The 27,447-nt window shown below is 43.2% G+C and overlaps 1 protein-coding gene across 2 annotated transcripts in view; it reads right to left on the bottom strand.

Annotated features, from left to right (window-relative positions):
• LOC138797379 (uncharacterized) overlaps positions 1–27,447 on the bottom strand; it is a 105,722-nt gene that overhangs the window by 18,130 nt on the left and 60,145 nt on the right. For both annotated transcript variants that reach the window (XM_069977450.1, XM_069977449.1), the window contains exons 13-19: positions 25,007–25,120; positions 20,430–20,513; positions 15,079–15,198; positions 14,087–14,172; positions 13,345–13,450; positions 8,173–8,295; positions 2,563–2,664 (exon numbers count right to left, since the gene is read on the bottom strand). In XM_069977450.1, coding sequence (XP_069833551.1) covers positions 2,563–2,664; positions 8,173–8,295; positions 13,345–13,450; positions 14,087–14,172; positions 15,079–15,198; positions 20,430–20,513; positions 25,007–25,120 — 735 coding nt within the window. The remainder of the gene's footprint in view (positions 1–2,562; positions 2,665–8,172; positions 8,296–13,344; positions 13,451–14,086; positions 14,173–15,078; positions 15,199–20,429; positions 20,514–25,006; positions 25,121–27,447) is intronic.

Below are 27,447 nucleotides of genomic sequence, written 5' to 3'. Positions count from 1 at the left end.
ACAGCATTAACATCCAAACACAGCACATATGCAAATAGCTGAAATATAGCAGCCAATAGAGATTCTAAGGTCTAGTCAGTCAATGCCTGACAACATCCATGCAGTCACATGTCCACTATTGGCCAATAGAAGATGTAGAAGATGGAAGGTCCTTAACAATTGTGTTTCACTGACATGAGAAAGATTGCCATGGTAACCGAGCAATGTTCTTTACCATTATAAGTAGCAGAGGTCAGTCAGTGATGTAGCAGAGGTCAGTCAGTAATGTAGCAGAGCTGATACCCACATGACACATCAGAGCTGAGTCTGTGTTGTAGAGGAGCTGATACCCGCATGACACAGCAGAGCTGAGTCAGTATTGTAGCGGAGCTGATACCTGCATGACACAGCAGGGTACATAAGTCTCTCTTAAAGGGACAGTACTAAAGTCACTTTTAAAGGGACAGTAATAAAGTTTCTCTTAAAGGGACAGCACTACAGTTGCTCTTCAAAGGGTGGTACCTAAGTCCCTTTTAAAGGGACAGTACATAAGCTGGTCTTAAAGAGACAGTATATAGGTCACTCTTAAAGGGTTGGTACCAAAGTTGCTCCTTAAGGTACAGTACCAAAGTCGCTCTTAAAGGAAGGAGAATCAAGGGTTAAAGTTTTTCTTAAAGGGAAGTCACTGTTAAAGGGGCTCTCTTTTCAAGCACTATATATTTCCCTGGAAATGCTAATCTAATTTATTCCTACTATAGCATATTCATTTTTCTGCAATATTAATTCTATTTGCTCAGTTTTATTAGTGAGGCTTCTCGCATTAGTATGCATATATTTAATATGTATTTTTTTTTAATTTGTTTTATTAAACTTTGTGCAGAGAGCAATTTACCATACCACTGGGCACTGGAGTCATACCATAAAGTCTTTAACCAACAGAGAAGTCGTCACAGTTCTCCATGAACCCAAACCCCGATTTCCTACCCAAGCCACTTATATGCCTCCCTGATCTCCTGTTGCCTCTCTGATGTGGCATATGGTACAAGTAATAATTTAGAAACTATTACCTTGAAAACCTGGGAATACATCAGCAGGGTTGTTTTCTTTTTAAGTCTTACCGTTTTCAAATAATTTAAATCCAAAGGAAATATGCTGTTTTGGGGGCGTTCCTCTGCCTATCGCCAACATCGACAATGGTGCCAATGATCACCTTGGCAGCCCCTCCCAATAATTTTTCAACCTGAAGGCAGCTTTTTAGTCTTGTGCTGGTTGAAAAAAAAAGAGACTAAACACAGGAAGTCCTGGTCATCTGGGCGCTCACAAAGAAGGCAGTCATTTGAGCTGGGACTTCCTGCATTTGATCTCCTTTGATCTCCTTCAGCCAGCACAAGACAATAAAAACTGCCATCAGGAGACTGGACCTGGATTTCAAGTATATCTTTTTTTTAAAGCATGACATTGACACTTTGAACTTTATCCATTAAGGAGTATACTGATAAACAACTTTATACCCTCTTGTGGGGGGAGTCCAACGCCTGGGGCCCCCATGAACTCAAAAAAGGGCCTTGATTCCTTTGTTTTCAATAGAGCAATGGGTCCACACACAATATGGTCCATTTTGTCTTTATAGAGATGCTAAAGAGTCGATACAGCACTCAGCTCTTTTTGCTGGGTCCATAGGAAAGAAATGAAGCTGCTGAGCAGGGTGCCGTACTTGGCTCTTCTCAGCAACTCCATATAGAATGAAAGGTGTTGAGGTATCCATGCTGACCATTAAAAAAAACACTGATTCATGGTAACATTATATTGAGTGGAAATAACTCTTAAAATCAACAGTCTGCCTATGTTAATGCAGTATTTACTATTATGCAAAAATACTGCATCTTCCAAAGTGAGAGATGATCTGTTTAGATGTCATGGCTAGGGTAACAGATAAAGTTGTCCCCCCCCCCCCCCCAACCATCAATTATTTAGAAAATACTTGAAAAGATTTTTAAAGGGCATTCCCCTTAGGTAAAATATGTGTTGAATCATCCCCCCTCCTGGAGACTAACAATTTATTCCATACATGTTATTGCCCTTTCTGTCTCCTTCCCCCAATTTTGAGGTTGCTGCTCTATAAGAGCTGTTCTTTCTGTCTCCCCGTCCTCCTTCCTTTCTTCCAAGATGGCTCATGTAAACTGTGTCCCTGCTGTATTTGCACTATTTCTGCTCTCTGTGAGGCCAGGATGGTTAAGCACAGTAAGGTCACAAGTAACTTGACCTTAGATTAACTCTCCTACATTGCAGATTGCATAATTTGCTGGCCAGGAACACTGCTGTCTCAGAAGGGAGGGGGGAGGAGGGGGAGACAGAGAGAGAGAACAGCTATTACATTTTTCTGTGTCTTCAGCACAAAAACAGCAAGGTCAGAACTGGGGAAAGGAGACAGATAAGGTAATGACATGTATGGAATGAATGTTATTCTCCAGGAGGAGGGAGGATTCAGCATGTATATTACCAGAGAGGAATACCCCTTTAAATCCACATTTCTTTGAATGAATAATATTTTTATTTATAAATAACCAAGTAATTAACACTTACGTTAAATTCTTTTAGCAGTTGAACTATTTCGTTCTTTATAAATGTAAAGATTTCAGATGTTAATTTTTCTATGTTGGCTAAGATCATCTCGGATATTCTCACCTAAAAAGAAATTAATAAATATGCAGAGACATGAGCAAAAACCTGACAACTTTCATTCCCAGAATAATCAACCTTCAACAGATTTCAGTTAGGAGATGTGCTGAAAATCTATTAACCCCTTAAGGACTTGGCCAAAAATAACCTAAATGATCAGGCCAATTTTTGCATTTTCGATTTACCTCCTCGTCTTCTAAGGGTATATGGAAACAGAGTAATTCTAGCCGAAAACTTGCGAAATCTGCCGCACGCTCCCGCTTCCCTGTCCACCGGCTCCATAGACTCCATCATATGCTGGGGCAGATTTCGCTGTCCGCCCCAAAGAATTGACATGTCATGTCACGGAATTTGCCTGAGCATATAATGGAGCCTTTGTGATAGGCAGAACTTCACCTGGGGGTGCGGGGGAGCGAGTGGCAGATTCCACTAGAATTACTTTGTGTACATATACCCTTAGAGCTATTGTGCTTTTATTTCTCCATCTACAGGGCCATGTAAGAGCTTGTTTTTTTCAGGAAGAATTATACTTAATGGCACAATTCAATCAACCATAAAAAAATGGACAAAAAAAAAATATTATTTCTGGGGTAAAATTGGAATTTTTTTTTCGTGTTTACGTAATGCACTTTACAGTAAAACACCTTATTCTGTGGGTAAGTCTGAATACAGCGACATGCATGTTTACATAGGTTTTCTAATGTTTTACTGCAGTGGAATCAGTGTCCGTTCTTTTCTGCAGGGACGGCTGTGTTCACACTTCGTTATTTAATTAAAATTATTAAAATAAGGAACATGCCTATTATGTCCGCTCAAAGACTTGACATGGAGGCGTACGTATTGGAATAAAGCCCATTAGTGACCGCTGTGAAAATACGTATTGGCGGTCACTAAGGGATTCATGTAATATTTGTATTGCCAGCATCATTACGCACACAGCGATACTAAATATGTGTACTTTTTTATTGTATCGGGGGCTATGGGGCTTATATGTAAATTTTATTTTATTATAAGGGTGCCTTCACACCTACCGGATCTGCAGCGGATCTCACGCTGTGGATTCGCAGTGAGATCCACTGCGGATCCAGTACCATTCAACCCAATGATAGCACATAATCGCATCGGGATTGACATCCCGCTGTGAGAATGTGCTTTGACCCCCTGCACACCCGCCGCCGCATCCCCGCCCGCATCAGCCTGCCGCCGCATCCCCGCCCCCATCAGCCCCGCCTCTGCCCGCATCTCCCATCACCGCATGTATTTTGTGTGTGTGTGTGTGTGTGTTTATCTTTTTTTTTAACAATTTATGTTTTAGTCCCACCATGGGGACTTTACTGTACTATTGCCTGATTACAGGCATATTGCATTGCAGTGCTCATCAGCACTGCAGTGCAATATGCCTGTAATAGGCAAAGCTGATCAGACTCAGCCTTAGGTAGCTGGGACATCAGGAGGCCTTAGGTAGCTGGGACATCAGGAGGCTTCGGGAAAGCCCCCTGACGTCACAGCTCCATCGGGACTGTGCGATCTTACCGCACAGCCCCGATGGCGAAGGAAGGGAGGACTATTAGGTGCTGCAATTGCACAGATCTCGGCAGTTGCGGCGGGTGCCTGGCTATCACTGACAGCTGGGCTCCGCCGAGGATGACACGGGTGCAGCTCCTGCGCCCCTGTCATCCCGAGGACGTGCCGGCACGTCCATCTGCCCCAACGGTATGCAGATTTGGACATGCCGTCACGTCCTTATGTGGGAAGGGGTTAAGTCCCTCTGGGGTCTATTATATGCAATCATTAGATTGTATATTCTGTTCAATGCTATGCCATTGCATAGCATTGATTAGTGTTATCGGCACTCTGCCTGAGGCACTCTTCCTTTATGTGTCTCAATATCACATGTTTTGAGATCTTCTGAAAGTCATCTAGGAACACATACGCTTATTGCAGAGAGAGAAACAACTAAAAGACAATTTTTTAGAGTAGAGATCTGCTAAAAAATACCATATACAAGCTAAATACAGTACAGATACAGTTCTGCTCCTTATATATACACACAGGACAGCATCAGCAGGAAGGTTGAAATTGGATTAAAATGTATGTATTTAATTTTTTAGCATTATTTTTTTCTTGGAGATATAAAACCAAACTGTACCTTTCCAACAGCTGATGGTGATTTTAAAATGGTATTTCTCAGCCAAGTGCTAAGGAGGTAGTAGAAAGGTACAGTGTGCTTTTTTTCCTATTCCCCCTCCTCAAAATGACGTCAGTCATCTTGAGTACCAAATGAAGTGTCATTTTGTGTTTTGGGAGCCTGTCATTAAAATGACGGCTTTTGGTACATTATTCTAGTTCAGGTCGTTTTGGGTGTGGTTCTATTTAGGAGGTTCATTGAATTTAGTAGTAACGTTGGTGAAAGAACGGTGAAAAAAATGTGTGTAAATAATAAAAATTCAACAACCGTTGATTGCACAATAATGTCTGTAAATATTTATCTTGAACATTAATCTGCTGTCCTCCCAAACAACGTCTGTTATTCAATACACTATGTCATTGAAGTCATTCCATTGATTTAAATTATAATTCGATAATAACAGCGGACACCTTTTCTCTATTTTTTTTTTTACGCAGTGTGAACATGGCCGAACATTTATCCAAAGGCAATGCATACTAGAAAATAGAGCTAACAAATTCCCTTATTAATTTTCAGTAGAGTAAAACATACTCCCCAATACATCCATGCAGTGGCGTAGCTATAGGGGTCGCAGCGGTCGCCATGGCGACCGGGCCCCTACGCTAGGGGGGCCCGCACGGCCCCCCTTGCCACTTGTCTCTGAGCATCCCGAGAAGCTGCGGCCGCGCAGCTTCTCGGGATGCAGAGATCGCTTTGATGTTCCGCCCGCACAGTGAGCGGGCGGAACATTAAAGCTATCAGAATACAGGAGCAGGACCTGTCAGTGTCCTCCTCCTGTATTCCCTCCCATAGGCTGCCGGCACTTCATACCAGCAGCCTATGGGAGGCCGGGACGTGACCTGTCCGGCAGGCGTGATGATGTGACGTCATCACGCCTGCCGGAAGTCCCGTCCCTGCGGCTCGCAAGATGGAGCCCGAAGAGGAGGAATAGCTGCTGCCTGCAGCCATACAGCGCGATTAGGTGAGTATGATGTTTGTTTTTTTAGGGGCACCTCTGGGGGCATTATTAGTATATGGGGGGCACCTCTGGGGGCATTATTAGTATATGGGGGCACCTCTGGCGGCATTATTAGTATATGGGGGCACCTCTGGGGCATTATTAGCTCATGGGGGCACCTCTGGGGGCATTATTAGCATATGGGGGAACCTCTGGGGGCATTATTAGCTCATGGGAGCAGCTCTGGGGGCATTATTAGTATATGGGGGCCCCTCTGGGGGCATTATTAGTATATGGGGGCACCTCTGGGGGCATTATTAGCTCATGGGGGCACCTCTGGGGGCATTATTAGCATATGGGGGAACCTCTGGGGGCATTATTAGCTCATGGGAGCAGCTCTGGGGGCATTATTAGTATATGGGGGCCCCTCTGGGGGCATTATTAGTATATGGGGGCACCCCTGGGGGCATTATTAGTTCATGGGGGCACCTCTGGGGGCATTATTAGCTCATGGGGGCACCTCTGGGGGCATTATTAGCATATGGGGGAACCTCTGGGGGCATTATTAGCTCATGGGAGCAGCTCTGGGGGCATTATTAGTATATGGGGGCCCCTCTGGGGGCATTATTAGTATATGGGGGCCCCTCTGGGGGCATTATTAGTTCATGGGGGCACCTCTGGGGGCATTATTAGCTCATGGGGGCACCTCTGGGGGCATTATTAGCATATGGGGGAACCTCTGGGGACATTATTAGCTCATGGGGGCACCTCTGGGGGCATTATTAGTATATGGGGGCACCTCTGGGGGCATTATTAGTTCATGGGGGGCACCTCTGGGGGCATTATTAGTATATGGGGGCACCTCTGGGGGCATTATTAGCTCATGGGGGCATCTCTGGGGGCATTATTAGCATATGGGGGCACCTCTGGGGCATTATTAGCTTATGGGGGCACCTCTGGGGGCATTATTAGTATATGGGAGCACCTCTGGGGGCATTATTAGCTTATGGGGGCACCTCTGGGGGCATTATTAGTTCATGGGGGCACAGCAGGGGGCATTATTAGTTCATGGGGGCACAGCAGGGGGCATTATTAGTATATGGGGGCACCTCTGGGGGCATTATTAGTTCATGGGGGCACCTCTGGGGGCATTATTAGTTCATGGTGGCACCTATGGGGGCATTATTAGTTCATGGGGGCACCTCTGGGGGCATTATTAGTTCATGGTGGCACCTATGGGGGCATTATTAGCTCATGAGGGCATCTCTGGGGGCATTATTAGCTCATGGGGGCACCTCTGGGGGCATTATTAGCTCATGGGGGCACAGCAGGGAATCCTACATACAGGGGGCACCCCACACAGCGCAGTTACTTTGAGAGCCTACAGGAGGGAGAAAGGAAAGGAAGTTGCTAGAAATGTGCGGAGCCTAAATTGTTTGTCTCGCAGGTTCTGAAAAGATGAAACATATCTGGAAGGAATCAGCATGGAGGTCTGGGCCGGATGGAGAGGAAAAGGGAAAGTGACGCCTCAGCTCAAAGAAGACGTCACCTGTGAGTCCCTGTATGACACTTTTCTTATATTGTAGAACATAATTTAGTAGGGGTGCCCCGAGGTGACAGCTACTACATTATCTGTACTCAGAGATATCACTGTGTTATCTGTGCTGTTACATAGGACTGCAGGTGACTACTACATTATCTGTACTCAGAGGGATATCACTGTGTTATCTGTGGTGTTACATAGGACTGCAGGGGACATCTACTACATGATCTGTACTCAGAGATATCACTGTGTTATGTGGTGTTACATAGGACTGCAGGTGACTACTACATTATCTGTACTCAGAGGGATATCACTGTGTTATCTGTGGTGTTACATAGGACTGCAGGTGACTACTACATTATCTGTACTCAGAGGCATATCACTGTTATCTGTCGTGTTACATAGGACTGCAGGTGATATCAGGTGACTTCTCCAGGTTGCAGAAGTTCAAACTTCATCGTGCCCTGCTGACAGTTTATTATGGGAGTTGTAGTTTTGCAGCATGTGGCTCTTCAGGTTGCAGCACTACAACCCCCATCGTTTCCAACTGGCAGTTCATGATGAGAGTTGTAGTTTTTCAGCTGGAGAGTCAAAGATTGGAATACAATGATTAGACAATGACACAGTACAGTCCATAGGGGGCAGTAGTGCAGTACATGAGGTGGAGGCAGTGACAGTGCATTAGAACATGGTGGCACATTAGAGTAATTGGATATAACATTAGATATGACTTTGCCTGATCGGGTAAGATGGAGGGCCCCAAGCTAACATTTTGCACCAGGGCCCATCAGCCTTTAGCTACGCCCCTGCATCCATGTGTTAATAGCTTTATAAAATTTATGTTACCTTATATGTAGGGTGATTTCCACAATAGTATGGGTTGAACAGACCAATTGAATTGATGTTTGATTCATTTAAATCCCATATTTGTAGCGCTTCTTTTTTCATGACCTCAAGAGTACCTGCTACCTGTTAATAACAATAGTACATGCTTTAATATAAACGCATAAAATATACTTAAGTGTAAACCTTAAAATGATTCTCATTAAATTCTAATTGAATTCTAATTTAAATTGAAAAATAATTATTCAAAAGTTAGGCCTTATTCACAAGTCCCGTGAAATTGTCCGTGGTCGCGGATCCGTAACCACGGGCAATTTTAGGGCCCACTGAAGTGAATGCGGCCATTCACATGATCCGTGCTGTGATCCCGCACCGTGAAAAAATAGGACATGTCGTAGTGTGGATCGCGGCACGGATCCCCCCCGCCACCCGGCCACAGATGACAGGAGAGCATGATTAGTGTACTTAGGACAGAGAGTAGAGCAGACAGAGCAGAGGAGAGTTGTGGGGCAGGGTAGTTGTCTGTGTTGTTTAATTGTGTTGAGTTTTTTGCACACAACATTAGTCAAACCCCCCGACAGTATTCTCCAGGTCCAGCGGATTACCATATACCAGCAGTGAGATGGATTGAAGAGACTCCCAGAGTGTGTAGGTTGATCTTTCTGACCTTGCTGCTGCTATCATTTAAATTAAAGGAAAAATACAGTTCAAGCAGGGGGATGTAGGCACATAATAAAGAATCTATACTTACCTATCCCTGTGCCCCGGCAGCACTGCTTCACTGCTCACAGACCCCCACCAGCCCCCTGAAGCTCCTGCTTCCACAATGCCACAACCCTGCTCAGGAATGACCAGTCAGCCCAGCCAGGTGGCAAGGGGACAGGTAGTATAGATTCTTTATTATGTTCCCGGACCCCCTTGTCTGCACTGTATTTTTCAGTTTGGCCAGACTTCTCCTTTAACACTTTCAGAGCCCATTGCTGTAAATGCAGGGTGCAACACCAACATAGAAAATATAATACAGAGGTGCAACAAACCTCTGGGCACACTAGTATACCAGTTAGACAGAAAAAGGAAAAAAAAAAGTTTGCATGCCAAAAAGAGGCTGCACTCTACAAAAAATAATGTGAACAATCAATTTATTAGACACACAAAAACAACCAGGATATAAACATGTAAAAAACAATTAAAAACACAGAAAAGGGGAGAACACTCGATTCATTGGATATCCCCAGAACTCCCCAGTTATGTTAAGGTTTAGTGAATTGAGTGTTCTCCTCTTGTGTTTTTTTTTTCTGTGTTTTTAACCCCTAGATCACCCTGGACGTAAATGTACGTCCTGGAAGTCTGTCACCAGATGACCCTGGATGTACGTTTACGTCCTGGGTCTCTAGGGATCTATGAAGCGCGCTTCGGAGCAGAGCGTGCTTCATAGCAGGTGGCCCTCACCATTAATGACAGACTGCAGCGATCGCACTGCAGCCTGTCATTAACCCGTGACCTTGGCATTTAAGTGTAAGTGACAGGGCAGCTTTTGTCACTTACTGATCGCTTTCACGGACCGCCGGAGGTCTCTTGCCTCCCTCTGTGCGGTCCGATCAGTGCTGTGCTGATTTAGTCTGCCACAGGCAGGCTCAATTAGCAGAGCGCCTATTGCACTGATCAATGCTATGCCTATGGCATAGCAATGATCAGTGTATGTAATCTAATAATTGTATTTAAAAGTCCGGCAAGGGGACTTAAAAAGTGTAAAAAAAAGAAGTATTTTTTTTTTTTTTACAATACTCCAAAGCCCCTCCCCCCAATAAAAGTTAAAATCACCCCCCCTTCATTTGATAAATCAAACATATAAAAATAATTAAATAAATAAACATATTATAAACCGTAGCGTGTGTAATTGTCCGATCTATTAAAATATAACAATCGTTCCTTACAGCGAACGGCGTAAGTAAAAAGAGGGAAAAAGCACCAGGATTACCAATTTTTTTTACATTATATATATTTTAAAAATTTATAAAAAGTGATCAAAACGTACGATCTACACAAATAAGGTATTAATAAAAAGAAGAGATCATGGTGCAAAAAAAGCGTCACCATTTTATTAACAACTAATTGCAAAAAAAAATTTTTTAATAAAAAAAAAAAAAATCATTAGAAAATCTAGAATAATGGTATCATGTTGCTTTTACCATATAGTGGAGGGGTCCTCAACTGGCGTGGACCGCGGAGGCCAGCTGTCTGGACCCCTGGTCAGACCTCCTAACCGCCCCGGGACGAACCGGATCCGGAGCGGTTAGGAGATCCCGCTCCCCACCGCAATGCCTCCCGGCCCGGCCCCCGGCTGATACGCGCTCTCTGGGGCTATATACTACATGGGGAGAGCACAGGGGGCTATGTACTACATGGGGAGAGCACAGGGGGGCTATATACTACTGGGGAGAGTTCACAGGGGGCTATATACTACTGGGGGGAGCTCACAGGGGGCTATATACTACTGGGGGAGAGCACAGGGGGGTATATACTACTGGGGGGAGCTCACAGGGGGGCTATATACTGGGGGCTATATACTACAGGGGGAGAGCACAGGGGGCTATATACTACTGGGGTGAGCTCACAGGGGGCTATATACTACAGGGGGAGAGCACAGGGGGGCTATATACTACTGGGGGGAGCTCACAGGGGGCTATATACTACAGGGGAGAGCACAGGGGGGCTATATACTACTGGGGGGGCCTCACAGGGGGCTATATACTACAGGGGTAGAGCACAGTGGGGCTATATATTACTGGTGGGAGCTCACAGGAGGCTATATACTACAGAGGGAGAGCACAGGGGGGCAATATACTACTGGGGGAGCTCACAGGGGGCTATATACTACAGGGGGAGAGCACACGGGGTGCTATATACTACAGGGGGAGAGCACAGGGGGGCTATATACTACTGGGGGGAGCACACGGGGGGACTATATACTACTGGGGGAGAGCGCACAGGGGAGCTATATACTACTGCGAGCTCACAGGGGGCTATATACTACTGGGGGACAGCGCACAGGGGGCTATATACTACAGGGGGGCTATATACTACTGAGGGAGCAACAGGGGGCTATATACTACTGGGGGAGAGCGCACAGGGGGGCTATACACTACTGGGGGAGCAACAGGGGGGCTATATACTACCAGGGCAGTCACCCCCTTTGTACCTAATATCAAAGGGCTGGTGAGAGAGAAAAAATGCCAGTTTTCCCGCTAATAAGCAGCAATTCTGTATGTAAATAGTTGAACATTTGTGAAAAGTAACAAAACGTAGACACAGGAACAACCCAAAAGTTACCATATTGCATTGTTTTTTCCAATTTCACCAATTTATATTTTCATAAATAATAATTTGGGGGTTCTATCATACATGTTATGGTAGAATGAAGGACGCCATTACATAGTACACCTTTTTCCGGAAAAAAAACAAGCCCTTACATGGCCCTATTGATAAAAATATGAAAGTGCTAGAGCTCTTAGAATGGGAGGAGAAAAAAACAAAAACGCAAAAATGAAAATTGGCATGGTTCACTGGGTCATTTTGGGCTTGGTCTTCAAAGGGTTAAATGTTTTTAACATTTTTATAACCTGTTTGTGTTTATGTGTCTAATAAACTGATTCTTCACATAATTTTTTGTAGAGTGCAGCCTAATACCATTGTCTGGCTATAAGTGTATATATGGGGGACGATTTCAGCTCCACGTGTTCACCAGCATGTGGGAATGTAGCCCAAAGACCAAGACCCAAATTACATAGGATGAATACGAACTGAACAAGCCAATGATCACCCTGTGTAATAAGGTCAGCAATAAGCCTGCAAACAATCACTCAAGCATTGATTTTTTTTCTTCATAAAAATGTTTTTTAGTTGGTTTCATATTTGTTTAATATGAGATGTGCCACCAACCAATAATAGAGGTTAACGACTGCATAAACAATTTAGCAATTCTACATGTAGCCCTGGCCACCCAATACCGAGCTGACTAAAATGCTACTGTATACAGTTTTTTTTTTACTTAGGGGCTGTAAGACCCTTTAAAATTCCGGCCAGTACAGAGTGTCACAGCTCAATGTGTCCATCACATCACGTCAATCACATCCCCTGTTGATTGAGATTTTAAAAGTTATAATTATAGTGACAATTTAAACAAGAAGTCTAGCAAAAACAAAAAATACAGTATGTGCCTAGGGGTGCAGGAACATAATAAAGAATTTATACTTACCCTTCCCTGTGCAACCACAGTGTTGCATTACTGATCATGGACCCCCACTGGCATCCCGCAACTTTACAATCCTACTAAAGGAATGGCCGCCCAGCCAGTCAGCGACTGGTATCGGACACGACTGCAGTCACTGACTGACTGAGTGGGCACTTCCCTCCGGAAACATGAGAGAAAACAGATCAGATTGTGAGAGTGAGTTGATGAAGGAACAGGGATGGGTAAGTATAGATTCTTTATCATTTTTTTAATTCTAAACATACCAGTCCTCAAAGCAAAATCTCATGATATATGTCAATATATTGTAATAAAATGTAATAAAAAATAATCTTAAACCTGAGGTGTGTTTCTGTCCTTTCCAGGGTAAAATACTCATAAACACATTAAAAGCATAAAACATACAAATGCATCAGCCCCGGTTAGGGAATTGAACCCTCTGTGTTGATCTATTGCACTATAAGGGCCCCGGGGCTTATGTATTTGTATGGTTTATGCTTTTAATGTGTTTATGAGTATTTTACCCTGGAAAGGACAGAAAGACACCTCAGGTTTAAGATTATTTTTTATTGCATTTTATTACAATAAATTGACATACAGTATATCATCAGATTTTGCTTTGAGGACTGGTATGTTTAGAATTTGTAGTCACTGTGTGCATTGGATGGTGTATCCCAGTTAACCTCAGCCAAATCAGATACAGGTGAGCTGCACCTTAGATCGTTACTGTGTACTCTTTATCATTTTTGTTTTTGCTGGAGTTCTCCTTTAACTTTTGACCAGGTCCATTTTCTTGCTGTTTTTCTTTATTTGGAGTGAGAAGACAAACCTCACGAAATATATGCAACTTGGTAGCATAAAATGTGGTTTTACAAAAATATACGTTGTGTAAACATAGCCTAATACTGTATATGTATTACACTCACCTGTGCTTCAAGTTTGCTTGTGTAAACATTTTCCAGCTTCTTAGACAGATTATTCTTGAGCTTGTCATATTCCAAAAAGAGACTAAATTCCCGCATTTGTTTTAATCTGAATGTGAAATAAAAAAAAAAAAACCTTGATAATGCACTGTATTAAATGATTAAATGTATTCAAAATCCTGTTTTATTCAATGTTGTGCACATAAATATACTTAAAAAAACAATTAATGGTTAGCTGTATAAGATTGCTGAATTAATACAAATATAGTTGGTTATGTAAGTTTTATAATGAGGCCATGTTCACACAACGTATCTTTTACACAAATCACAGCCGCTGTGTTGCAATTTGCAACAACGGCCGTGATTGATGCAAACAATACGTTGCATCAGAATGAATGGGATGCCGTCCGGAGTGTATAAACATAGTATGCATGTTAATATGCTATTCATTGAATAGTGGCCGCAGAAGACATGTCAGTTCATACAATGGAGAGTGCGGCTCCGGCCGCACTCTCTATTGTCTGTAATGGTGATTTTGGATGCAGGCACACACGTCCGCATCCCAATTCAACAGAAATGAAGATCATCCGTCCGGTACTGCAGTATTGGTCGGGATGATCTCCTCAGCCAGGTCACAGAACGCTCAGTCTCATACAATGTGTGAATGTGGCCTTAGTCTGTAAAATCCAGACTGTGAGAACACACTCTAAAAAACTAATAAAGAAGATTATACAATACTACTTACTCACGATTTTGATACATTTGAATCAGTACTCTGACATTCTCTGCCAATAAGGTATTAGTCGTGTTTGTTGTCAACGTTTTTTGCAACTGTACGTATAAAGAAAAGATAAAATAGACAGAAAATTGTAAATCACATCAGAACTTCCCCCCTGCTTTCCCCCTGCTTCCATCCTGCTCCCCCCTCTTGCACATACAGAAACTGGGGAACAGCGGGAGGCTCGACCCGAATGATCCTTAAATCATTGAGCAGCCCATTAAAGTTAGTTGTGTTTTGCTGCCACTGCTCCTGTTATGTGAAATGGTGCGCAGCAGACGAACATTGACATGATCGTGTTGAAAGACCACAATCAGCTGACATCCTGCAGGTCAGCTGATCGTTGCCTTTCAACATGCGCTATTACACTAAATGATTATCGGCCTGAACGGTCAGTAATTAACCAAGTATCACCAGTAATCATTTAGTGTAATAGGGCCTTTAGCTACTATAGGATGCTTGAAGTGCTTGCCCCACCTCACATCGGTTGTTTCATATGCCTATTATCTCAAAGATTGCTCCTTCTGCCCACTCTTGCACGATCAATAGCATGAAGATAAACACTAATGGGGTAGCTTCTTGTTTACTTCCTAGATAGATCATAGAAATAAGCATAGGAAGATGAGACTGTGTAGCTACTATACAGCTGCGCAGTTCTCTCCATAACTGTTGAGGTAGTTTCATGAAAACTTAACCCTATCATTAAGGTAAAGGGGAGTTTTTAAACCATGTAGCAGTGTTGTGTTGCTGTTGATTAGCTGTCCCAACACATGGATGATGGCCAGTAGCACCCCCTTCTGATTGGGAGAGCAATGTAACTTGTACACTAGCATGTTTTGTTCAACTCAAAGTCTAGCCCTGATTGTAGGTCCTTATATGTAAAGCGTAAAGCTATTTGCACAGACAATAGAACAACTCTAGCACTGAAACAACTGTAAGCAGTATTATAAATAACTCACTTGCTCAAAGTCCATTTTTCTTGAAGATGAAATAAATTTATCGAGGTGAGTGATTACTTTGTCTATTCCAGTACATTTCAGAAAACTAGCGTGTTCCTGAATTACTTGATGAGGCGTCCCCTGTTGAAGAAATAGTTGTTTATAATTTATGTGAATAGAATAACCTTAGTTTTCTCAGCATGTCCTTATATACAAATATGTTAATTATTTTCTTCCTTTACAGAAATGTAAAAATGTAGAGAAGACCTGAAGAAATGTAGAGAAATGTGGATTGATACGGATTATTCATCAAGACACCGGAGTGCTTCTTGTATTAAGATGAAAAGTGATATCATGTTCTGTTCGTTATAAAAGAATTTTGAAGCCAAAGTCTGGAATGGATTTGCGAAAAGGAGAAATCTCAGTCTTTCCTTTATGACCTGTTCCCTGTTTATAGTCTGTTCCTGGCTTTGGCTTCAAAAATCTATCAGATAAATCTTTCTGTCTAAACATACCATTAGTTGAGAGAGAGAGAGAGAGAGAGAGAGAGAGAGAGAGAGAGAGATATTAACCCACAGAGGCATGTGGCATATTATGTCCATTTTCTCTTTGGATAAATTGCGGCACTGTCCTAAGTGTCATATCAACCAATGGAGTCCTTTTTGGCCATCTGGGGTGAAGTTAACTCACAGAGGCATGTGGCTTATTACGTAAATTTTCTGTCAAGGATATCAGCAATAAGAACATCATGTCTAAGCAGCAAAAGTCTGGTCCTTTCTGTGGTATGGCCAGTGGCAGTAGCAGAAGTGGCAGTCAAGCTGGGAGAAATGGCGGAACAAGTGGTCTTGGTGGTGCTAATAGCAACAGGCGTGGCAACAGAGTGCAGCTACACATATGAGCCAGTGGTCAAGTTTTGACCAGCCAGCCTGCAGTCATGGACTGGCTCCTCCAGAGTTCGAGCTCCACACCAGGCAGTAGACATATTCAAAGCCAGCTTTTGGCAGGATCATTAGACAAAACAGTTACATGGCTAGGGCAGTCTCTGTCCTCGGCCTATTTCCCTATCTTTATTATGCCAAACACCTTTGAAGCACCATCGGCCTGCCAACTCCTGTGAAGCCTAGCGCTACCTTTGGAATCTCAATCTCTGTTTTCAGGTAGCAAGCATTTGGAAGGCAGTGTTGAGATTCTAGCCATTGAAAGCCCTCAAGGCAGTCAGGAGAGGCTGAGAGGGGTACCTTCTGGATAACACTGCCTGACACCGGAGGATGACAGCATTGGCAAGAAAACATTCATGCCAGATTACGAAAATAATAATGTTGCAGACTGTGATTGGCAACCTGGGCCACAGGCAGAATCAGTGGAGGACGGTATGGTTGTGCCAGCAAGCCAGTGTCAAGGGAAAGGTGGACTTCCAGGAGGCAAAAGGGTAAATGTACATCCTCAGCCAGTCGGCTGACTATCCGGCAGGAAGTTTGGCAGTTTTTTTTCTGGTAGTGGCAACAATGACAGTCAACCGGTAAACCGGTGTGCTCGCTCTGTAAACAGTAAGTGAGCCGTGGAAATAGTGGAAACCTTGGTACCACTGCAATGAGAAAGCACCTGGAACGCCACTACCTCCCTGCCTGGCAGAATCGGGACCTCAGTGCCACTGCTTGTAAGCAACCACTAATGACAGCATCTACCATTGTGCAACAATCAATCAGCGCAAGCCAGTGTTCCTCTACCTCTGTTTGAGGCTGCAGCTCTCATTCAGTGCCGTCCACTTCTGTCTCCTCTATTAGGCCATGCGGTCAAACACCACCACTGCTTAGTCCATGGGCCGAAGACAGCAGTATACCAACCACAGAAGCTGCTTACCTCCTAGCCTTGCAGTCGCTGCTGTTCCTGGTAGTGGATTCAAAACCATTCAGGAAGCTGATGGCTTGTGCCCATCAAAAGTGAAGAGTACTGATTAGGCATTATTTTTCCAAGCAGGCCGTTCCATCGCTTCAAAGCTACCTGTAGAACAAAGTTGCCAACTTCTTTGGATTTTCAGTCTCCAACTGGGTGCACCTCCACGCTAGGGCGATATATGTCCATCACTGCCCACTGGATCAACAACCTTCCAGGGGAGTTGCAGCAACAGCACCAACAACTGGTCCAACTCACACCACTCTTGCCTACACGGTACCTTAAGGGCTATCATCAGGATCTTTAGCCTCTTCCTCCATCACCCTGGCCTTAGCTTCTCAACATTTGGGAGTACATCCTGTCCCTGTGTCTTACCAGTGCTGCAAAGCTTGTCGCTGTCAGGCTGTCCTGCATTTGCGCAGCATAGGCGAATGCAGCCACACAGGAACTGCTTGGCTGCATCGGAGAGGTAATCACTAACTGTCTGACCCTCTTGCCAACTTTGGATTAGAACTGTAGTCAATGACAAAAGGGTGAAATATTGTGTCGGCACTGCAGCAGGGAGGGCTGACTCATGCAGTGTGCATGACTCACATCATCAACCTGATAGTCCAATGGTTCCTATCTTCTTTCACTGGACTGAAGGAGTTGAAGAAGATGTCATGCAAGCTGTGCACACATTTCAACCATTCATACTTTGTATGTTACACTCTCCTCCAGATTCAACGGCAACATGGTCTGCCAGAACTTAGGTTGATCTATGACATGCCGACATGATGGAACTCAGCTCTCCACATGTTAAATCTGGAGGAGATGGAGGAAAATGTTGTGGAGGAGTATGACCCCAACACACCATGGAAGTATTCAGAGGAGAATGGGGAGGAGAGACAGTCAGTGACCATCTTGTGGATGGCAACCTGCCTGCTGGAATGCTTGCGGTCCGAAAGTTGTATTGACACAATTCGAAGGAGGGATGACTATTGGCTGGCCACCCTGCTTGACCCCCGATACCTGCAGGAAATTTTTCCACCTGTGGATGGTGAAGGAAAAATTCAGTACTACTGTGAACTTTTGGGCAGTCGCTTGGTCGAGGCATTCCATCATGACCAGCCTTCATCCTCAATAAGACCTCCTCGGGGTGACCCAGTTTGCTCCACTCCCATGACTGGCAGTGGAGGCATGAGGGGCAGCAGTAGTAGCCCTGATAGCTGCTTGAGACTGCATTTGCTTATGAGCAAATTTCTACACCCATTGGGGGAGGGACCAAGGCAGCAGCTTCAATACCGAATGGAACGTCAGCAGCTGAAACACTAGGTGGTTTCTTACTTACTGTCCCTAAACATTACAAACCCTGTGCAGTCCTGGACCTAAAAAATAGACACCTGGCCGCAACTGGCAGAGTTTGCTCTGTCCATGATGTCATGCCCAGCAAGCAGTATAGCATCCGAGAGGGTGTTTAGCGTGGCAGGGGCCATTGTAACACCCAGAAGGACAAGGCTGTCTTGCTCAAGTGTGGAGAGGCTGACATTCATCAAAATGAATCAAGCTTGCATAGCACCGGATTTTAACCCGCCTGTGCCTGATGTAAAGGACTAATTAACCACCCAGCATTCAGGCACATGACAATGTCTATTCAAGTTTCCATTACCATATGTGCCAATTATAATTAATCTTTTTTTTTTAAATATTAAGTTCCCTCTTAGACCCTAAATAATCTGATAATCGCATAAAAAATCCCCAAACTCAATTCAGAAACATGTAAATCAACGATGCTAACAGTAAATAAATTAACCATGGTGTCGTTGAATTATGACAACTGTATTTACAACACAGGCATATATATCCACACCAGCTTTTGCTTCTGCAAAGTACATTGTGCAATCCATGCCCCAAGAACAGTAATATCCAGACACAAATACCCATGACTATGGTTCACAAAGAGGACATTCTCCGTCTTGTTAACCTTAGCCTTGGGGTTCCATTAGGATCCCATTTTTCTGGACACGAATGGTGAGTGGCTGCTGCTAACTGTTCTTGGGGTTTTAAAGATATCGTAAGGGTAGTTAGAGGTCACACAATGGTTGCCGATAAGGTTATTGTTGTAAGATATCGCAAGGGTAGTTAGAGGTCACACAATGGTTGCAGATAAGGTTATTGTTGTGTAAAGTTTTAACCTCTCTTGCTGTTTCTTGAGCGGTTTCACAGTTTAGGAAGGGTTTTTGACGTGTATGTATATGATCACCAAGGATGCTGTCCTCTAACTGTGATATAAAAAACCTCTAAAGCTACTATCAGCAGCTATCTGTTGCTTAAAGGCAGGTTACCTTGCCTTAGTTATTTAGCATTCTTTCGTGAATGCACCATTCGGGTGAGTTTTTTTTTTTGGGGGGGGGGGGGGGGGGGAGGGGGGTCACTCCCATACCCCTTTAGGGGTTTCCCCCTCCCAGTTTCAGCAATCTGGAGACAGCCTAAACACCCCATAGGATTCATGTATGAGATGTATGTGAGAACATACAACTACTTCCACCTCCAACTGTCTGTCATTGGCCCCTTCAGGTCAAGGAGAGTGCTGCTGCTACTTCCAGGTCTGGGTGCTAGGCCCCTCAGGATCAAGAAGGCTACGACTGCTGTCGTTGCCACCTCCAGGTCTGTACTAGGCATCTTTGGGTCTAAAAAAATGCCAATGCTGGTGCTGCCACCTCCAGGTGTCTGTTCTAAGCCACTCTAGGTAAAACAGGTTGCTCCTCATGGTGCTGCCAATTTGATACGCCACTGATCCACCAGCATCCACTGCTGACCAGGGATAAAATGTAATTTTTCACGGCTGATCCACCAATGTCTACTGCTATCCTGGCAGAAAATGTAGGTATACACTGCTGATCCACTAACGTCCACTGCTGTCCAAGGAGAAAACTTCATTTCACTCCACTGATTTACCAACGTCACCTGCTGTCCTGGGAGAAAGATTCATTTTACGTAGCCAATGCACCAATGTTCACCACTGTCTATAGACAAAACTTCATTTTACACCGCTGATTCACTAACATCAACATCTGTCCTGGAAGAAGACTTAATTTTACGCTGCTGATCCACCACGTCCACTGCTGTCCTGAGAGCTGATAGCTTCAATGCTGTACCGTGTCAGATATGGTGAAAATTAAATGCCCTGCCTGAAGATTAACATTTTTGGCACTATGAATTTTTTTTTTTTTTTTACTGTAATAGCTCCTGCTGCCTCTCGAATCTATACTCTGTTATACTACTACCACTAATATAGCTGCAATCATTCTGCAATCATTTGTTTAGGTTCAGTTCGAATTGAACCTGAACTTCTCATTTAGTCTGTGGCCTACTTACATAATACAGGATGGTGTGTTTTTAAATAAGATAATGGGGCACATTTATCACAACTGACTGTCATTTCAGTCGCATATAAATAAAGAAAAATGCATACAGTGCAATATACTGTATTTCTTTACCTCTTGAGCGTGGATGGATGTGTGAAGAACTGGCAGTATGTAAGAAGTAAATATTGTATCATCCATGTTCGGTGGTAGTGATCCCTAGATGAAAAACATCATTTAGCTAAATTAATTGAAGAACATCGGAGGCAACATAGTTATAAAAAACATACAGTTACATTTCAGTTAATTTTTTTTTCACAAAGCCATAAGTCTTTATAGGCCTGTATTTTGATGGATTGACTTGAATTCTTTTTAATGTTAATGTGCCATATAATGTATTATTGTTTTTTTTGGGGGTATATTGGCCTTTGTGGGTCAGGTTGTTTCTTTTTTTTTTTTGAGACAATCGTGTTGTATAAATGCCATGTGAACATTTTTCTGTGGCACAGTATGATTGCAGCAACACCAATTTTACGTAGCACCATATGTTTAACTGCTTAAAGAAAAAAACAAAAATAAGAAAAACTTGGTACGGTACCTCTAAAAGTGACCTACTGTTTAAATCAACTGGTGTAAGAAAGTTATATAGATTTGTATGTTACTTCTATTTAAAAAAAAAACAAACCTCTTCAGTCTTCCAGTACTTATCAGCTGCTGTATGTCCCACAATAAGTGGTGTATTCTTTCCAGTCTGACGCAATGCTCTCTGCTGCCAACTTTGTCTGTGACAGGAACTGTTCAAAGCAGTAACAAATCCCCATAGAAAACATGTATTGCTTAGAGCAGTTCCTGACAAGGACAGAGGTGGCAACAGCGATCACTCTGTCAGACTGGAAAGAATACACCACTTCCTGCAGGACATACACCAGCTGATCAGTACTGGAGGACAAGGGGGGAGATTTATTAAAGGGTGTAAAATTTAGAATGGTGCAAACTGGCCACAGCAACCAATCACAGCTCCTCTTTCCTTTCACCAGAGCTGTAAGCTGAGCTGTGATTGGTTGCTGTGGCCAGTTTGCACCAGTCTAAATTTTACACCCATTGATAAATCTCCCCCAAGATGTTTAAAAATAAGTAAATTACAAATCTATATAACTTTCTGACCCCAGTTGATTTGAAAAAAATAAAAATAAATAAAGATTTTTTCTGGGGTATGCCTTTTAAGTTTTTATGTTCAAAATAATTTAAAAAATAAAAAATCCATCTCTCTGTGAAATTATCTCTGCAAAGGTCACAAAATATTCCCAAAATGTTTCCTGTTCATGGGAATAGGTCAGTTTCAGATTACTGTTGCCTCTTTAAATGGGGCTTGCTGTAAAGCATATCTCTAAATTTTGTTAAAATATTTCAGTCATGGCTCCCCATGATCAATCACATGAAATGTAAAAAAAAAAAAAAAAATCTGAAAAAATAAACTGATCAGAAAAAGAGCAATGTCTGGCTCTAATCAGTTAAAAAATGGCTTTGAATCGACATGTTCTAAGACCCATATCATGTTTTCTTTCTCATTAGTGGAGCTATATAAGAGATGTATAGATATAATTTAGGATTGGTTTACTATTCTGTTTTTAAGAGAAAGGGCCATAAAAAAAAACAACAACAAAAAAACAAACAATTCTATATATTTTTTGCATTTCATATTTTTTACAGATGCTGCAAGAACAATTATATTTATTCATTTTTACCTCCGTTTTACATGATCCATGGTAAAGGGTTTTCTTTTCATCCATTACTTTTTTAACCTTACATTTTGCCCCTTAAGTTGGTTTCACACTGGCTAAACTTTTTGCAAAAACGCCAAAAAAAAAGAAAGAAAACACAACACCATGGCTTTTTTTTTTTTTTTTTTTTAGCAAAAACTCTGGCAAGCAAGCAAGCAATGTTAGCTGCAAGTTAATATCCCATTGACTTGCAGTTGTCATCTGTTTAAGTTTTTGCGTAAATAAAATAAATAAATTAAAAAAAAGCTGTGTCTGAGGGCACCCTGAGGGGATTTGAATATTTGTCAAATTAACCTTCTCTTGCTCCTTCTCCTAGGATTACTATCATGGCAGACATGATAGCCTTTATGAGTTACTTGGATTTACCCCACTTGGACAGAGAGGACTTACTATGGAGAAAGCTATTCAATTAGTTTTAAAGAAATAAAATCTACATAGCCACTACTGTAATCAACTACACAATTCCAGGCAAATAATCCACAGCAAGTCCTCCTAGTGTGTGTTTACTTTAAAGTGACACTGTCTCCCCCTTTTTAAATTTTGACGGCTCTCCACAGGTGTAAAGGGTAAATGTTACAGCTTTCGTTACTTATTTTATATTATATGTCATGGTGCTTGTTCTGGTAAAAAGTGTTTTATTTATCATCTGTGGACTGGGATATGTGGGCGGGGCTTCGCGGGCTAAGCGCCACATCGCCCCGCCGCTAGCGCCACTTAGCCACGCCCATGCGTGATTTGATCGCCACATAGGCCCCGTCCCCTCAGTGGCCAATGGTGTGGGTCAATCTAGGAGGTGGGGCCTAGATCTTTAGGCTGGCCTTTCCAATGGCTGATAAGGAGGCGGGGCCTAAGCAGGGCTAAGTGGCGCTAGGGGAGGGGCGATTTGGTGCTTAGGCCGCGAAGCCCCGCCCACATATCCCAATCCACAGATGATAAAAACCACTTTTTACCAGAACAAGCACCATGACGTATAATATAAAATAAGTAATGAAAGCTGTAACATTTACCCTTTACACCTGTGGAGAGCAGTCAAAATGCAAAAAGGGGGTGACAGTGTCACTTTAAGGCCATGTTCACACCGTAAAACAATGGCCATTGTTTTGAGTGTCAAACAACAGCCTCTGTTTAACATGTCCCTCCAGCTGATAATGCATTATCGGCCATAGGGACATCATTTTACACCCATAGAATCTGCCAGCCATATGGGTGTGACTGGAAATCAATTAAGCTTTAATTTCTATTCACAATATGGCTGTCAGAAAGGCCACACAGTGTGTGAACAGTTTATTTTCTACGGGCTTGTTCACGATCTGCGGCCATAGAAAATAGACATGGTCATTTTGTACAGCTGCAGTGAACATTGTTCTATTAAAATCATTAGAAGTCAGTGCATTCTAAAACCTACAGCCATTGTGTTCACTGACCACTACAGCTGTATGTTTCAGAATGCATTACAGTGTGTGAACATAGCCTACGGGGAAACTAACAGCAAGCATGAACCTGCTCTTATGTGCTTTTAGGGGAAGGGAAACTGATTCCAGTAGTGGCCTTCTTATCTTCCTCCATTGAGCAGTTTTAAGGCCCTATTACACAAAACAATTATTGGCCGATATTGGCAGTTACAGACGATAATCGTCTTTTGTAATAGAACACAACGATCAGCCGACATGAACGATGTTGGCTCATCGTTGTAGTTGTTTGTCTTTCAACTTGTTGAAAGACAAACGACTCATATAGCAGCGATCTGCTCCCATTGCTCTGTGGAATAGGAGTGGCAGCAGCAGACCGCTGCTATCTGCTATGGGCTGCCCGGACGATCCCGGGGCAGCCCCCCCCCCCTCCTGCAGCTTCCTGCACCTCACCTGCTCACTGCCAACGCAAGCAATAGCGCAGCAGTGAGCAATGAACGAGGAGCAAACGAGAGCTGACAGTTCTCGTTTGCTCCTCAGTATCACCCAGTGTAATAGGGGCATTAAGGTATTTTTATCCGCAGAAAATATGTACCTAAGCTCATTTGGTGCACTGGGAGTGTTTTTCAGTTCCTCAGCCCCTCAGCCCCACCGATACCCTCTCTGGCGTCAATTAACTGACCGCAACTTTGCCAGGACAGTGTCTGCGGTACCTCACAGGTTTGTGTGCTGTATGTGCAGGGATACCGGCATGTCTGAGCCAGGAAGGACATGGCTGCAGCAGATCGGATTAGGGGAGTCTTTATTCCAGACCCGAGACAGGAGGGGGTCACTGAGCTCCGACACTACAGCCCAGTCTTATCTCCCTCCCCGGCCCCAAGACGCAGACACTGAGCACCGTGGAGCACCGTGGCTGAGTGCAGCCTTAGGCTGGGTTCACACTACGTATATTTCAGGCTGTATTTGGTCCTCATGTCAGGTCCTCATAGCAACCAAAACCAGGAGTGGATTGAAAACACAGAAAGGCTCTGTTCACACAATGTTGAAATTGAGTGGATGGCCGTCATATAACGGTAAATAACTGCCATTATTTCAATATAACAGCCGTTGTTTTAAAATAACAGCAAAAATTTGCCATTAAATGACAGCCATCCACTCAATTACAACATTATGTGAACAGAGCCTTTCTGTGTTTTCACTCCACTCCTGGTTTTGGTTGCTATACAGCCTCACAAATACAGCCTCAAATATACTGTGTGTGAACCCAGCCTTAGAGTGTCCTGAGCTCCACGCCTAGACCTCTCTCCCCAGGCAGCACATGCAGCACAGAGCAGATGTCTGCAAGTTGAGGACCAGACTGCTTAACACAGACAAGTGGGTGTGACTTGCAAAGGGGCATGCCATAATTATCATTCATTTATCGTTACCACAGCTACTTGTGCGATTAACCGCGATATTGAATTAGGCCAATATCGCCCAGCCCTAAGTCAATCAAAAATTTAACATGTGAAACAATTCTTACCATTCCAAGCAATTTGAATAGCTCCTTCAACTCACTTGACCTTTTCTTTATCTCTAGATTCTCGATTTCTCCTATTTTCTCTCTATCTTCATTTTTTATCTGAAATTCTATATCCTTGAAAAATAAAATGTTCTCATATCAGATAATGTTTAGGCTGTGCTTCCACTTGAAAAAGTGCGCTAACTTGACACAATTACACAATTTGCCACAAAATTATGAGAAAACTGTGGCACAAACACTGAAGGCAGATGTATATAGCTCTGTGCCTAGCCTGTTGTGCAGCAGCCTCCACTATGCTAGATTTATCGAGAAACATGTACTTTACCTCTTGATAAATCCAGCTGCGCAAACCCGGAAAAATTTAAAGTAAATGTGGCGTAAAAAAGTCAGCTATTAATACATGTGCCCCTAGGTGTTAATACAGCCTCAAGAGAAGCATATTATGTCACATACACATGTTGTAAAGATTAGCCAATTCAACTCACACATGCATTTGTGTAATACAAGGTCCACTAGCTGGAACCTCTTCTAATGGACTAAAGTTGCTGAGGTCCTCAAAAGTCAAATGTAGGGATGAGCGAACTGAACCGTTATGAACCAGATTTGTTATGAACTTTGAGAAAGTTCGTTACGAGTCTGGTAAAAATAACAACGGTGACGCAAAATTAAACTTTTTTCACATAATAGACCAGGATACAAGGGATTATTACTCCTATAATGCCTTTTATCCTGGTTTTCTGTGAAAATCAAGATGTGTGACATCACTCCCCAGCACCAGGAAATGCCTGAGCGCGCCGGCAGCTTCTCAGTGTGTTGCCAGACTTCACAGAGAGAGGAGCTCCGTATCAGATAGAGAGGGAAAAGAGATAGATAGATAGATAGCCAAACAACTAGATAGATACAGTGAGATTGAGAAGGAATAGAAAGTGTTAGTGAGAGAAGCAGGAGAGAGGAAGAGAAAAATAGGGAGAGATAGGCATCTAAATAAAAAAAAAATTGTGAGATCTAGGAGAGTTAGGGAGATAAAAAAGAAATAGGGAGCAAAAAGTGAGAAAAGAGTCAGGACCGGTAGCATTGAACCAGCTCCTGTCCCGTAACTGAGAGTACACGCTACACTTTGCTGTTCTGCTGTTCTGCCGTCTACCCCATTTAGCCGCAAGCAAAAAAGTTTACAAAAAGTTTGTTTCTCATAAGCTGTTATAGGTGAAGTAATCTATAGCAGCAAAACTTATTGAAGTCCTCCATAGAGTGTGACGCTAAGTCAGCGCCCCAGCAATCAAGTGCTGCCTTCTCTTCCTGCTCCTCAACTTGTCTGCTCTCAACAATACTGGCCTGGGTGCAATCAAGTGCTGCCTACTCCTCCTCAACTTGTCTCTTCTCAACTATACTGGCCTAGGTGCAATCAAGTGCTGCCTCCTCCTCCTGCTCCTCAACTTGTCTCTTCTCAACAATAGTGGCCTGAGAGCAATCAAGTGCTGCCTCCTGCTGCTCCTCAACTTGTCTCTTCTCAACAATACTGGCCTGAGAGCAATCAAGTGTGCCTCCTTCTGCTGCTCAACTTGTCTCTTCTCAACTATACTGGCCTGAGTGTAATCAAGTGCTGCCTCCTCCTGCTCCTAAACTTGTCTGTTCTCAACAATACTGGCCTGGGTGCAATCAAGTGCTGCCTACTCCTCCTCAACTTGTCTCTTCTCAACTATACTGGCCTAGGTGCAATCAAGTGCTGCCTCCTTCTCCTCCTCAACTTGTCTCTTCTCAACAATACTGGCCTGGGTGCAATCAAGTGCTGCCTCCTTCTCCTCCTTAACTTGTCTCTTCTCAACAATACTGGCCTGGGTGCAATCAAGTGCTGCCTCCTCCTCTTGCTCCTCAACTTGTCTCTTCTCAACAATACTGGCCTGGGTGCAATCAAGTGCTGCCTCCTTCTCCTCCTTAACTTGTCTCTTCTCAACAATACTGGCATGGGTGCAATCAAGTGCTGCCGCCTCCTCCTCCTCAACTAATTTTTTTCACTATTTTTGCACTTTTATTCACTATATTTTATTATGATTATTATTATTTTATTCACTATTTTTTTTTTCATTATTTTTGCACTTTGATTTTTTCCACTTTTTTCATTTTAATAGCAACTGCAACTAAACAAAACTATACCCTATCACACTCCCACTATTGTAGCTGCAATTATTCAGCCGTTATAGCAAGGTTCGTTTTAGGTTCGGTTCGCACGAATCCGAACTTCACGAAAGTTCGCCGGATCGAACCGAACTTTTCAGAAGTTCGCTCATCTCTAGTCAAATGCCCAGCAGCTTATTATCAGAGGAGGTGGTGACTGAAAGAGGGTTTTCCTGTTTGCATAATCTGAAGGGAATCTGTCAGCTTTATGATTCGCTAACAGCTGTAGTCATGGGCAGATAAAACAAAAAATACCTGTTTCTTAGCTG

The sequence above is a fragment of the Dendropsophus ebraccatus genome, chromosome 7, assembly GCF_027789765.1.
Source record: "Dendropsophus ebraccatus isolate aDenEbr1 chromosome 7, aDenEbr1.pat, whole genome shotgun sequence".
NCBI classification, from domain to species: Eukaryota; Metazoa; Chordata; class Amphibia; order Anura; family Hylidae; genus Dendropsophus; species Dendropsophus ebraccatus.
The sequence above is the reverse complement of the archived record's forward strand: the minus strand, read 5'-3'. Positions and strand labels throughout refer to the sequence as shown.